The sequence below is a fragment of the Balaenoptera acutorostrata genome, chromosome 8 (assembly GCF_949987535.1).
Source record: "Balaenoptera acutorostrata chromosome 8, mBalAcu1.1, whole genome shotgun sequence".
Taxonomy (NCBI): Eukaryota; Metazoa; Chordata; class Mammalia; order Artiodactyla; family Balaenopteridae; genus Balaenoptera; species Balaenoptera acutorostrata.
In genome coordinates, this window is record NC_080071.1 from 64,913,232 (window position 1) to 64,928,179 (window position 14,948).

Here is a 14,948-nt window from a genome sequence, read left to right on the forward strand (position 1 = left end):
CAATACAAAAAAAATTTTTTTAAAAGAACCCAAATTTATTTTCTTCGTGTCCCCATAAGAATGCTTCAGACTTTATTTTTAGATGACAGAATTAAGTGCAGTCTCAAAATAAAGCTAATTTAAGACAGTAAAATGTATATCTTCTTTAAAAGACTTCTATAAATCTTTCTTATTGAGTTTTTTTCCTCCTCTCATTCTGTCAGTTACAGAGAATGATGGTTAAGATTTTCTTCCTTTTTCCTTTAGATAGGAAATCCATAAATGTGAATATTATTCATTATGTTCCAATAAATAATTCAATTTGACTAGTCATAAATATAGCATAGTATTTTGTGTATTCTAATGTAAAGTGCTGTTTTGCTCAGCTAAATGTATGTTTATCTGATATTTATTGTATGTTCCCTCTTAACTGGGAAAAAAACCTTTATAAATTGCTTAATATCTAAATGATACTTATTTTCTCTAAAGAACTGCCTTCTTTTCTGCCTTTTAAACAGTCCAAAAGTCTCCAATCATGTAAACACTCGTAACATATAATACCTGGTAGGCACAGCTGAGCAATATAAAATGGGTGCAGGGTAATAGAGTAGCATGTAGCGTTAGGATTGAAATTCTGAAAGCCAGTTATCACCTGCTTTATTAATTTTCTTTAATTTCAGCCCTTGTCAGTCTTCTCAGAGGAAAACTATAAGTGGATATGAAAAAGAGAATATTAAACACACCTTTCCTTCTGCCCCAGCTGTTTACTTGGTAGAATCTCTTCTTCAAATGTTTGTCATTTCACCATGATTGAACAGAATCACATCTTGCAAAGGGTCATTTTTATTTTGATTTACCATACAAGGTTCTGAAGCTGACCAACTAATTTTTTTTTAAAGACATTACACTTAACTCACTCCCTGTTGTAAAATCGTTATAGCTTCACGTTGATTTAGGCATGATAATATTTCCTCTCCTCAGTGTGTTCTAAGATCATCCATTATTTTCTTAATTAGCTTGAAAATAGGACAAAATGACAACATTCATCAAAATTGCTTACATGTGTGAATTATTTAGCTACTGGGCCAAAAGCAGAAAAAGAGAGCAGAAAATTACAATTTAAATATTGCGAGTGATGTCACCCTATGGTGAGGGTGACATAGGTAATGTAAGTCTGCTTTTCCCTCTTTTGGCCTCAGATCGTGATTCTCTTCCACTGTTATTTTACTTTTCATACAACAAGGCTTCCAAGGGCAAGCCAGCCATGGTGTTAGTGCTTGTCCAAGGATTTAGTGATCTGTTCCGATCCTCCAGGAGTAACTGGTCATATCGCACTTGCTCAGAACCAGTATATCAGGCTCCAACCTGTTATCTCCTATGAGGTTTGGAAGGGTGAGTTTACTAAACCCTGTTTTGAATTTATGTCCAGACTTTAGAATCGTGATACTCCTAGTATAGATCCCCTAGTGAGATGCCTGGCCACTAAAGGTGCTGATTTGGGATTGAAGTGACTTTGTAGGAGAGGCTGAGTTGTATGATTGTTCTTTCTTTTTGCTCTTGGAAAAGAGAAAGGAAAGAAGATTCTCTCTGATGAGCTAATTCTGACGTCGTGTTCTCCTCTCACCTCCCCCTCCTGTCCTTCCGCTGACTCTGAAACACTGATTGTGCATGTTTGACCCAGTGTTTTCCTCCTGCACCTGTCCTGTTGTATACCCTCAGATTTACAAGGAGCAGCTTAATACCAGGGTTGTCCTGGTGGCTGTAGAGACCTGGACTGAGAAGGATCATATTGACATCACCACCAACCCTGTGCAGATGCTCCACGAATTCTCCAAATACAGGCAGCGTATCAGGCAGCATGCTGATGCTGTGCATCTCATCTCGTACGTATCCCCAGCCCTTGGCTTGATGTTGATCTTTATCCCTTTAGTGTATCAGTTAGGTTATATATCAATAAGTCAATCCTGAACAAGTTTGAGGTTGATTCCTCTGTTACATAAGAAGCACAGAAGTAGGCTGCCCAGTGCTGGAGTGGTGGTTCCACAGTCATGAGATTTACTTTCAGAGCACATCTCTACCTTCAGACCTTCCATCCTTAGGGTCAACTCATGATTCAAGACAGCTGTTGACACTCCAGCCTTCATCACAGGCAGCAGGAATGCCAGGGAGGGAGGATTGCGAAAGGGCCCTCCTTCCAGCTGAGTTAGCTCCTTTAAAGCAGATTTCCTGAAAGCTTGCACACACCACTTTCACCAACAAATCATTTGCTAGATCTTTTTTTTTTTTAATTTTTATTGGGGTATAGTTGGTTTACAATGTTGTGTTAGTTTCAGGTGTACAGCAAAGTGAAAATGAACTATTGACTAAAATTGACGTTTCATCTCTAAGGAAAAGGGGTGCTTTGTTCACTTTTGATATCATAAGTTGCTCCCTTCCCCCCCTGGTGGCTAAGCTGTTTTCAGACAGTCCTCTAAGGTTCTGTCCTGGGATCAAACCAACCAAAGTCCTCCTTCCTTTCTTCTCACCTGTTAACTCTTTGCTTTTCTCTCAGTGTTTAATCACCAATTTACAATCATCAATATTTTGTATAACTACTAGATAGTCTCTACTAGAAAAAAGTCAAGGACTGTGGTCTGTTTATCTTTGTGTCCTCAGTTCCTGTATCAGTACATGATGCTTAGTTAGGTGCTCAATTTATGTTTGCTCAACTGAGATTATTTAACATAACATTAATCTAAAGGTATTTATGATAACATACATTTAAAGGTATTTAAAATACAGTTTTTGGTTTTCTAAAGGAGGGTTGGTTTGGGGTATTCAATATAGGACAATAGACATTTGCAGAGAGTTGAAATATAATGGTCACTACATTGGTTTCCTAATAGCACTTATTTTTCCTAAGGCGTGTGACATTCCACTATAAGAGAAGCAGCCTGAGTTACTTTGGAGGTGTCTGTTCTCACACAAGGGGAGTTGGTGTGAATGAGGTAAATGTTATCAATTTTCCTAAAGCAGAGCTTTATCTGTGCATCTAGTCTCTTTCTTCCCCATGGCCTAGTTTACTTCCCTTTTCAGGCCTGTTTAGAGTGATAATGACATTGAGACTATAGTATGAGTGGTTCGTATTAGTATATAGAACCCAAAGTGGTCTTTGGTGTTAGAAAAGAGGTATTGTTTCATATCATAATGATAGTTTTTCATATTTATCAGGCAGATGCAAACCAAAGATTGGCCCAGAAATTTCTTGGCCTCTATAGATAAGTTCTTATAAGCTTGTTTATCCTTCTTTTATGACTTTTTTAAAAAGTTATTTGCTCTTCTGCCTATGTTAGGTTTAACACATCCCAAAAGTCGAACCAACCAAATCTAAACCTTGGTCAGTACCTGAATCTATTATACCAGGTTATCCCAGTAGCCATCATTCAGTGGAGACCTCTCTTGACAGATTTGTAGTAAGTTGAATTTATTCTTGGTTTGGTATGAATTGAAATGGGGCACAGCCTTTTATGATTTTATGTTTCCATGTGAGAACATCAAGTTCTGAGAGGTGCCACATGGTAAGAGAGGCTTTCTGCTTCTTGGGCCCAGTTGCAAGGAAGAAGGGATAAGGAACGTAAGCCGTCTTTTGATGCTGTGAGGCTCTACTTAGGGGACTGAGATGAAATGTGGTGATGATTAAGAAATAATAACTAGCTTTGTGCCCTCTCTCAAATGTTTCCCACACACTTTCAACTCTGAAAAACAGTATGGTCTTCCAATGGCAGTGGCACAAGTATTATCGCAGAGCCTGGCTCAAAACCTTGGAATCCAATGGGAACCTTCTAGCAGAAAGCCAAGTATGTACATTGACCTTCTTACTTTCATGTGCCATTCTGTCTGTATAATGCATGTCCGGTCAATAAAGAAATATTTTTCATTCCTAAGTCATAATACCTTAACTGTAGTGTATCTCCTTCCTCTAAACAAATGATAAGATGAGCTATTTAAGGCAATTCTTAATCTGTGTGGGTTGGAGAAATGTCCCTTTCAAAGTCCATAAAATCATACTTTCTCAGGGCGTGATCAGCTCTTTCTCACACTGCAGAATGTTGGGGTGAGTGGTGGTGAATACTCACCCTCTGGATTCTAACCAGTTGAGTATAGACACAAGATGTCAGTGAAGCTCTACCACAAGTACAGTTGGATCAGAAAATAGCTTAGGCCTAGAGTTAAAAGGAGCTCAAACTCTAATTAAACTTACCCATCTACTTACCTCTAATTAAACTTACCCATCTACTTACCTCTAATTAAACTTACCCACCTAGTACCATCAGAAACATTGGAGAAGCTTCCCGTACAGGCAGTCCTGTCCTGGACCTTTTAAACATGGGGGCAGATGATAGAGGAAAACTCTCCTCTACTGGGCAGGCAGGGCCAAGAGAAGCAGCCACAAATCCCATCCAGTAGGAAAACACAGCTGGTGACTGCTGGGTGTCACTCTCCTCTTTAACCAGAGGAGATGCAGATGGAAAGACAGGGCTGAGATTCTAGGGGCGAAGTGTTGAAGGCCCACAATAATTTTAGGGGGCCCTTGAACGTTTTTAACTTCTTTTAAAATTGGTATAAAATCCAACTTGGATTATATTCCTCTTTATATCAATACACTAGTAAAATATAAGTTCTAACACACTTCTGTGGCAGAAGGCAAAAGTGCCTAGGGCACACACAATGAGATCCTGTGGAAAGAAAAACCTGAGGTATTCACTCCTAATCTGTTACCTAAGAATTAAGTTGAAATCTACTCCCCTCAGTGAACATATCAGATGCTAGGAATAAAGGTCCCCCTCTCTACCATAGCCTCCCTAAAGAAGAAGAGGACAAAAATCTACCTTAACATTATCCTATATTTTATATTTTTTGACTACTATCAAATAATTGTCATTAATACATAGTGTTATGGAAACTTGAAGCAAAATATATATCCAGGGTGTCTTGATTCCCTTTAAGGGCGTATTAAGTCATCACTTTATGGGTACATTAAGTCTGGTGGCATTGAGCAAATCTCCACAAACTTTCATCTATTAATTTCTTGCTCAGAGTATTTGCTTTCCCAGGGAAACACATAGTACACATTAAAGGAAGTGATTCAGGTTTCATTGGCTGGCATCAATACCTGAAAACCAGAAAGGAGTAGAACCAGGTTTATGTCCTTGTTTGAAAAGCCTGGAGCCAGGAAGAGGCCAGTGCTGGGGGCAGCTGAGAGATATTGCTGAGTCAGATGATGGAGTAGGGTGAACAATAGGCTTCATTACTAAAGCCGGGCATAATTCCTTCCTAAAATTCTTTATTCCTTTGTGAATTGTTTGTTTAGGTAGATTCGTTCTGTACTTTGAATTCTTAAAGATCCATTTGGAAGTCTTTCTTTAAAAATATCTTTGTCTATCATAGGAAAGAGAATAGGAAAAAATAAATGAAAAGGACAGCCCGTCACAATACCCATATGTCCATCTGTGGTATCTATGTTAAGTTTATGGTTGTTATTTAATTTAGATGATTTTACATTTCTATTTTAGATTTCTCTCTTTTGCTGAACCTTTTAGCTTAGTGTTCTTCAAGTCTCTGGCTGATTCTTGCTTTGGCTCCAGCAAATTGAATTCTCTCCTCTAACGTCCGGTGTGGTCTGTTAGCAGGACTTCAGTGAGGACTCATTGCATTTGTGCAGTAGAGCTTTGTAGTTCCCAGAGAGCACACAGACTACCATCTCATGTGAGCCCCAGAACCACTCTGGGAGATAGAGAGATGCATTCGCGTTTTAGAGGTGGAAACACTGAGACACAAGAAATGCTAAGTCACTTGCCTATGAAACTCTCTCATCAGACGGAACTCAGACTAGAACTCAGGCTTTACAATCTCTAGACCAGGTACTTTTCATTAAACATTGGCACTAGGAACTTAATTGAATTCTCTGAGTTACAAAAATGAAGAGAGGCACAAATTTATTTCTTGCAGCTGTTATCTTAGGAAGCAAGCTATACTGTTGGAAAGGAAAAAGAAATATTGATTTAAAAGAAATAGGTTTTGTTTGGTGAGACTTCACATTCTGTACCTGTCTGACATGGAATTGGTAATAAGGAACTATTTCAAGAGCTGCGATGCAAATTAAAGATGTGACTTTTGTTGTTTCCCTTTTCTTTTGTTGCTTTTTATTGTTTCATTGGACTAGAATGTGACTGCACAGAATCCTGGGGCGGCTGCATCATGGAGGAGACGGGGTAAATTTTCATTGTACATGCATTTGTTATATACCTTTTACCGAAATTGTTACCTATAATTAGATACACAGTCTCTCAGGTACTGGTCTTTTAGGCTAAGCCTTAGAATAAATTCAATAATTCAGTATCTGATATTTTAAAAAATGAAATGGCTAGTTTACTTTATACTTTAATTTTTTATTTAAAGTTGGTAATAAAAGTAAAATAAAGTAACCACTTCTACGTCTATTAACCTTAAAGGAAGCACATGATTAAATGCTTCTAAGTTTAGTGGATGCATTAATTTTTTAGTACAGTTAGGATAAAAGCTGGTTGTCTAACTGTCAGTGAAAACCAATTTAGTCAACAATTTATATTTTAAGGAACTCATAAATAGACATGTTTACTGTAATAAAATTGTACTGTATTCCTTATATAATCAATAAAGCTTTTTTAAACAAATTAAGACAGATTTATCATGTCTAGGTGGTCTTCTACTGATAGACATTTGAATAGTTGCTCACCTAACTCCTGTCTCCTATTGTGGATAATTTGGAAACTAGAGGGTTGCCTTTGCATCTGTGAACCAAGGCCTAGAAACATTGCCCTGTTTCCCAGGGACCCCTGCCCCATGGGAGCCACTGCCGCAAGGCCTCCTAAGCTAGAACCCACTCCTAATAGATAGAAGAGGTTTCCTCACTCATGTGTCTCTCCCACTTCCTTTGCCCATGCCAGACATCTGCTCAACACATCACCATTTCTGGTCCTGCCCCCTCCCTGTGATCCCCAGTTGCCAGAAGCCCTGACCTACTTTTACAGAGTCCCTTCCTTATTTGTGCACCAGGAGTCCAGGGAACAAGAGGTGTGTGAACATGAAGGCTTGAGGAGAGAGTCAGCCATTATGCTTGCTACTTTAGAACACATGTTTCTAGAAATGTAGTTTAAACTTGAAACTGTTAGCTTTCATGCTCCCCCTCCCCTGAGGCCTCCTACAGAACAGTAACACCATTCATAATACTGGTTCTATTGGGAGAGGTCTTCTGTCTTCTAAACTTCCAATTTCTAAATGGATTTTTGGACTGACTACCCATAGGATATAATAAAATTATTTAAGCTTAATTTGTATTTTCTCAAGTATATATTTCTACATAGTTCTTGTAAGAGATCACTGTCAACAATGGTAGATTTTACCTACTTCCATACACTACCCTCATACATAAGGAAATATAAATCTATTGGATCACATCCTAGATAAGTGACCTAGTACTCTCAAATCAAGTACTATGACAAATATGTCCAAGGAATCAATGTGTATGACTCAGTTTAACCTTGACCATATGTATAATATTCCCCTATGTACTGACATAGTGATAGTAATCTGATTAACTCACAAAGAGGTTCACTATATTCCTGCAAAATCATGAATATTACCAAATAGTATTTGAGGTTGAGAATAAGGAGCTATTACCTAATTGTAATTCAGAAGGCGCTTACCCTAATTCTGTTTGGGCTGTGTGTATATACACATAAAAACATATATAGTCTAACACATCTCTTTAGGGTTTCCTTGTTTACCTCAATTGTGTCGCTGAAGCCTGCAATACATAATCTTTAATCAGTTGACCCTCACAGCTTCCTTCTCCAAAGTAAAATCTAGTAGGTTCCCAAGTTCCTTTTATTCAGGACAGAGGCAAAAAAAAAAACCCTGCTTATCTTTACTGAGACAGAGCAAATAAAAGTGACTACATTTTTTTTTAACATCTTTATTAGAGTATAATTGCTTTACAATGTTGTGTTAGTTTCTGCTGTATAACAAAGTGAATCAGCTATACGTATACATATATCCCCATATCCCCTCCCTCCCACCCTCCCTATCCCATCCCTCTAGGTGGTCACAAAGCACTGAGCTGATCTCCCTGTGCTAAGCAGCTGCTTCCCACTAGCTATCTGTTTTACATTTGGTAGTGTACATATATCAATGCTAGTAACCACATTTTAATATACAGCCTAGATGAAGTTCGGGGGCGAACTTTTCAAAAACTCTTTCAAGCCTGAGCACAAAGGGGCTTGACTGCTAAGGAGATTGTAACCTAGCCCCCAAATCTGTGATTTTCTTTGAATTTCTATTTTTACAGACTCTACCACACATACTTAGCAGTTTGAACATAAATGCCTTGTCAAAGTTTGTGTAGAATCATTTGGATCCAGAGTGATTATTTTATTCTAATTCAAGAGTTTTAATTTTCTTCTCTGCTGACTGCTTTTGGTAAATTTTTTACATAATTGATTCTTTATTTCCTCAGGGTATCCCATTCCAGAAAGTTCTCAAAGTGCAGCATTTTGGAGTATAGAGACTTTTTACACAGAGGGGGTGGTGCCTGTCTTTTCAACAGGCCAACAAAGGTTAGTAATTTAGAAAGTGTAATTATTTCTCCAATTTTTTTACAATGGAACTATGCCAAATATCAGATGCTTGGCTTGGAAAGGAGGTTTCTTTCCAATCAGATTAATATTTAGTTATAAAAGGCTTTATCACGTTAAAGATTAAGTCTCGTTTAAATGAATTACCAGACCATAGTTTCACTGTTCTGAAGCTCTGGTGTTTCAGTGCTAGCTGTACCTCCTCTTGGCCCTCCCCTCCAAAAAACAAACAGACAATCCTTCAATTAAAATATCTTTGAAATTTTCATGTTGGGGTCTTCACTTGCTGCTAAGAGATAGTGGGTTAGATTAAGATACATTACTTTAGCCCATTTCTCTGACAAAAATTCTATTTCCCCTTGACATTTTCTCTAGGGGTATAACTAATTTCTAGGCTTTTCTTACTTTCTTTTTCTTTTTGGCAGGAGGGGTATGTGTGGTCCATTCTCCCAGATAGAAAGCATTACTAATATCAGCCAGCCAAAAAATGACCCAAAGTATTTATGGACCCCATCAATACAGGCGCATATATATATATATATGAAGAGATATACATATCTTTACTTGGGAAGGTCCACATTGTCAATTGGCATTTCATTAAAATTTATATACACAATGTCATATTCGCTTATCCACAATTCCTTAATTCAAAAATTCTGACAATTGGAAGTATTTTTAATGAGTTTGCAGAAAACATAGTGGACGGTAAAACTTATCCTGAACTGAAAATCTTTATTTATCCCTCGTAGTGTAAGTGTTCATAAGTCTTAGTGAACAAAAGTTACTGCACAAATGTTAATGTGTTTGATTATAGGGTGTATACCAGACCCCTCAGGGCCGTTATATAGAACAGGGTAAATGCATCATACTTTTCTAAAATCCAGCAAAGCCAGAATTCTTAAACTCACAGGCTATAGAGCTTTTGGATATGGGACTGTCGACCAATAACATGTTTAGAAACGAAGTTGCTTAACAGGCAAAAGGACAGGATTGATGTGAATTAGAAGATGGCATAGACATTCTAACACTGCACATTTCATATTTCTTTTTAAGATACTACATCATAAGTCAAATATAGTCCATTGCTATACAAAATGTTTAATAACTCTGCAAATTGAGAGAGCAGTGAAATCACGTTAGCCTTTTTTTAAAAAAATCAGTGTCTGATGTCGATAACTGTCAGAATAATTTATTCCTATCCCCATAATTAAGTGATACTGCTAAGTTAGGGATGATACTTTGATGCCTGACAGCTGTATAAAATCTCAGTAAGGCTGCAGAAAAAGAAACAGGAATTTTAAAGTGACCTTGCATCATTAAACTCAGCTCCCTGCTTTTCATGGCATCGCTCTCAATGCAACAGAAATCTGAAAGCTTCAGAGTGTTTAAAATGGGTGCAGTGAGTAATAATGAATTAATGTGAGCTGTTGGCATTTCTGAATTGCAAAGTACATGGCTAATTTTTCACCAGCTAATTATAAGCATCATGCCTGAGGAAACAACATTGAGTTGTTTGAAAATACTAAGATCTCTAGTGTGTGTATAAGGATCCATCATTAGATTTCTGAAATTGCCTGTGAGTAGAAAGCAAATTATTCGGATAATGTGGAAACTAAATAAAAATACATATACATCTTCAATTTTAAAAATTAGTGAATATGGAATTCTTTCTTTTTAAACAACATATATAGAATAATTTTTTAAAAGCTGCTATGGATTACAGTGGAATAATTTATATGTATGTGTGAAAGAACTGACTTTCTTCCAAGTGTTGTAGTCAATGGATGGATGGATGCAGATTTTATGAGTTATTTTCACATTATCTAAGTGCATCTTTTTTGTGCTCTGGGAACCTTCTCAACTGCCATGTTTGCCATATGGTTTGTGATAGTGACCTGTCTCAGGATGGAAGAAGAGTCCTGAGAATGAAATCTAACAGTGGGTTGTATGGGAGTCCTGATATAAAGCCCTACTCATGTTCCAGTCTGCCTTTCCCTTTTCCATTTTCTCCTCCCTGCTGATCAAAATATCACGGAGATGAGGACTGTTGATTTTAGTCATTGGATTTTCCCATAGGGAAGTCCCACCCAAGTATCGTGGAAAACTTCCTTGCTCCTTTTAACAATTTTCCTTTCCTGGAAATGGAAGGAGGAGCATATCTTTCTTTGGTGGACTCAGTGGAAGGCAGCTGTTCCTTGGGTGTGTACTGCTCCCTGTCACAGATATGGCTCTGAGCATTTGGGTTGGGATGTCCTGTTCTAATCTTCACCTGAGTATAGTAGATACACACAGAAAAATCTTGCCCCAGGTGATGGGAAATAGGAATGTTTCTTATAAATAATCAGCTGCCTCAACAACTGGTCTGTAATACAGTTTATTTGGCAGGCAAGTTCATAGCACCAGTAGGGTGGATTATTCTAGAAATTTGACTCTCCCATGGCTCCAGGAATGATTGAGAAATTTCTATACATCTGTGCATATGTCTGCACATTTACTTAATATGATTCAGACAGTGCAGATTTCTTTTCACTGAGAATGATGGGCATGGATTTCCAGCAACATTTTTTTTCCCTAAGTTTATTTGCATTTGCTTGATGGCATATATCACATTTAGCTGTGAATGAAGCATTTTTATCTTCTTGACAGTTTTTGTATCTTCTCAGCTGCCTGGTTATAAGTCCACAAATTAGGTATCTGTGAGTCTTATTTTAGCAGTGCATTTTAGCTCCATTAGCAAATATGAAAAGTGATCTATTCCTCTTGACAGCTTATTTCTCTGAAAAGTAGCTCTAATGGTAGAGGTCATCTCTGGAGCCCACTACCGGAGAATCCTCCAAGAGATATTACCCCATTTAAAATATGTTTTTTGGAAGTGTTATTAATAAACTAACAGTGATTCTCACACAGACACATTTGTAAGATGCCATAACAACAGATCGTAGAAGAATACCACATGATAGCTGATTATAGGGCCATGTATGTAGCCTGATTGGAGTGTTGATTTTCTGTGGTAAATTAAAATGGTTTCCCTTTATCTTTCTAATCTCTTTCAGCTATTTGAGCCCACAGAATGTGGAAATGGATATGTGGAAGCTGGGGAGGAGTGTGATTGTGGAATCCATGTGGTAGGTATAAGAGATCTTTTCTACCTTCAGCACATCTACCCAGAGTGCAGAAGAATAGCGTTAGTGGGAAGTCTGCCCCATCATTCATTGTGGTCTTACTGCCTTTATTTCTGAGCTCTCTCATCAATGCTTAATCCTAGCTCAGACACGTTAGAATTAATCATTGGCTCTGTCTGAAGAAACCTAATGGATTCTTCTAATCAAATTCGTATCTCTTAAAAATTCATAACTCATATTCATCTCAGACAAGTTTTACTAACTCATGAAAATTCTTTCTGTTTTGTATATTATTTTTGTCTTTGTAAAACTAGATTGAGTGTTAAGAATATAACAGAGCTAACCAAGGGTTGGGCGCCTGCTAAAAAATAAGCTTACTTTTTGGTAGAGAAGCCCCTTCTTAGAAGATCGTACTTTGCTGAGAAGTATAGCCGGACGGAATCTATCATTGCTTAAAGTGGTTCATTCTTTCCTAAAAGATTTGCTTACTATTATATACATCTCCTCACGTGGATTACGCATAAGTTACATGTGGAGAGAGTGTTGAATGACCAGTGGGTAGGTTTCATCACTTACTCACATGAAATGTTTTCTCTAGGAATGCTATGGATTGTGCTGTAAGAAATGCTCTCTCTCCAATGGGGCCCACTGCAGCGACGGGCCCTGCTGTAATAATACCTCATGTCTTGTGAGTTCTCTGACAGTTTCATCTTTCTTATCGTTGACATATTAGCCAAATATCTCAATGTGTACATTGAGTATTTATACAACTTGTCACACACTTGTTGATTGACACTGTGCATATTAGCCTGGCGATTTTGTAGAATCAATAAATCTATCCAAATTCTGTGGGTTACAACGATTATCTTTACTATGATTCACTACCAACCATCCTATTCTCTGGTACCTCCCTAAGAAAATATATCTATAATCCTTCCAAAATAAACATTGAGAATTGCTCTACTATCATGAGTGAAAACCAAATTAAATAGTTGAATAGAAGAGGGACAATTCTTGTGGTCTTTTTCTAATAAGCCCTACCTATAACCTTTTTCTTTAAAACTCATCCTAATTTATTTTAGACCCTGAGCAGAAAACCTAGTTCTCATATTTTTATATTTGATATTTAAAATCCCTTATAAAGGCAAGAAAGCTAGATAAGGAAGTAATATATGTATGTATGTATGTTTATATGTGTATATGCACAACTTGTGTATGTGTGGACACACAGTTACTTCCATCTTTAGAGACCTCTGTTTAATATTTTTAAAAACCGTTTTTTAAATTTTCCTTTTTCTCATCTATAAAATGTCTAATATTCTTTGAAACCATAAAAGTATATGATTTAACTCTATCCAACACCAAAGGGATATTATGCATGTGGTAATCTAGGCGATTCTAGCTTAGTTTGTACTTGCTTATGTCCCCAACCAGATTATAAATTGCTTGAAGATGATGGACTCTTTCCTTCATCTTTTACCCACCCACCACCCAGAGAAACAAAATGCCTTGTATTCAGTAGGCATTCACTGGCATCACTGAAGGAAATTCACATGAATTAATTGAAATCTGATTGTGTATATTTAGCTAAAGCAAGACTAATATCCAAGCTAGTTGGTAAATCAGTGCAGGTTGGGTGTGCATATCAGTCTTCAGAGAGATCCTAAATGTTTATATTTCAGTGTTTTGTTCTCTTGTCTTAAGCCACACCAGTGTTTCTTCTTTGCATAATTGTCATCACAATGTTTTCCAGAAATAATACTCTGAGATAGTGGATTTTGAAATCTGACCATGTAATGACTTGGTTAATGATTCATATTTACTACACAGAGTGGTATTTGGGCATTATCTCTATCCTGGAACTATCTTGCTGATTCATAAAAAGAGTTTGGCGGTGGTTATGAAAGGATGTCATGATTGTTGGTGAATATAAGAATGTTAACTCTTTGAAATATTAATTAGTACTGGTTCCTAATATTGAGTTTTGATTTGCAGTTTCAGCCGCGAGGGTATGAATGTCGGGATGCTGTGAATGGGTGTGATATTACCGAATATTGTACTGGAGACTCTGGCCAGGTATGGCAAACTGAGTTTTAGGTAATGCATCTTACTCGCAAATACATATTGTAAAGCTTTCAGTTTGGATTACGTGTGTGAATATGATTTGGTTCTTTTGTTTTTTGTTTTGTTTTGCTCTGTTTTCTAGTAATTTCTAGCTCCTACCATGCCTTTATTTTAGGAACGTTTATTGTGGTTTTTTGGACCTAAAAGATCTCTTTTCTTCCAAATTTCCCTTTCATAATTAGTTCCGTTTGTATTGCTTATATCCAACTAATTGATTTTTCTTTCCTGGTCCCCACATCTAAAACAGTACCCTCACACTGATAAAGCACTAATAGTACTATTTTCGAGCATTTTTAAGCCACAAAACCCTTTTTTTTTTTTACATCTTTAATGGAGTATAATTGCTTTACAATGGTGTGTTAGTTTCTGCTGTATAACAAAGTGAATCAGCTATACGTGTACATATATCCCCATATCTCCTCCCTCTTGCGTCTCCCTCCCACCCTCCCTATCCCACCCCTCTAGGTGGTCACAAAGCACTGAGCTGATCTCCCTGTGCTATGCGGCTGCTTCCCACTAGCTATCTGTTTTACATTTGGTAGTGTATATATGTCCATGCCACTCTCTCACTTCGTCCCAGCTTACCAACAAAATTTTGGATGGAAACCCAATGTAGAAATCTGGGAAGAGTAGCACTGCTGTGGTTGAAATGGGATTGGGAGCAGAAGTCTGCCTTCCTCAGCTCTGTCACCATCTCGCTCCACTTACGAAGCCCTGGCTTCATGGCCCACACACTTGGCATGATCTTCTTCACATTAAAGTTATCACATTATCATTAAGGCTGCCTTCCGGCATTACTTCTTTAATTTTTACATTTTTAAACATTTATGTTGTGTTGTTTTATGTCTTTATTTGTCATTCAAATGAACATTTGTGGAGCCCCTGCTCTGTGCTCACAAGCACTGCCCACAAGCACTGCTGTGAATGCTGGGATACGGGAGGAATTGAAATAGAAAAGTCCTTGCTCTTACGGGGCTTGCATTCTGCTGGATGGAGAAAGGCAAATAAATGAACAAAAAACCCAGTGAGTACAGAAGCATGGCTTCTTCAAGAGATGGAATGAAAGCAGGGA

General features: G+C 37.5%; 1 protein-coding gene across 3 annotated transcripts in view; it reads left to right on the top strand.

Moving 5' to 3' along the window:
* The window catches only part of ADAM23 (ADAM metallopeptidase domain 23), a 166,172-nt gene that overhangs the window by 114,614 nt on the left and 36,610 nt on the right, over window positions 1–14,948 (top strand). For all 3 annotated transcript variants that reach the window (XM_007190594.3, XM_057551858.1, XM_057551859.1), the window contains exons 11-18: window positions 1,699–1,862; window positions 2,882–2,966; window positions 3,725–3,815; window positions 6,182–6,230; window positions 8,513–8,612; window positions 11,684–11,755; window positions 12,351–12,440; window positions 13,748–13,828. In XM_007190594.3, the coding sequence (XP_007190656.2) occupies window positions 1,699–1,862; window positions 2,882–2,966; window positions 3,725–3,815; window positions 6,182–6,230; window positions 8,513–8,612; window positions 11,684–11,755; window positions 12,351–12,440; window positions 13,748–13,828 (732 nt within the window). The remainder of the gene's footprint in view (window positions 1–1,698; window positions 1,863–2,881; window positions 2,967–3,724; window positions 3,816–6,181; window positions 6,231–8,512; window positions 8,613–11,683; window positions 11,756–12,350; window positions 12,441–13,747; window positions 13,829–14,948) is intronic.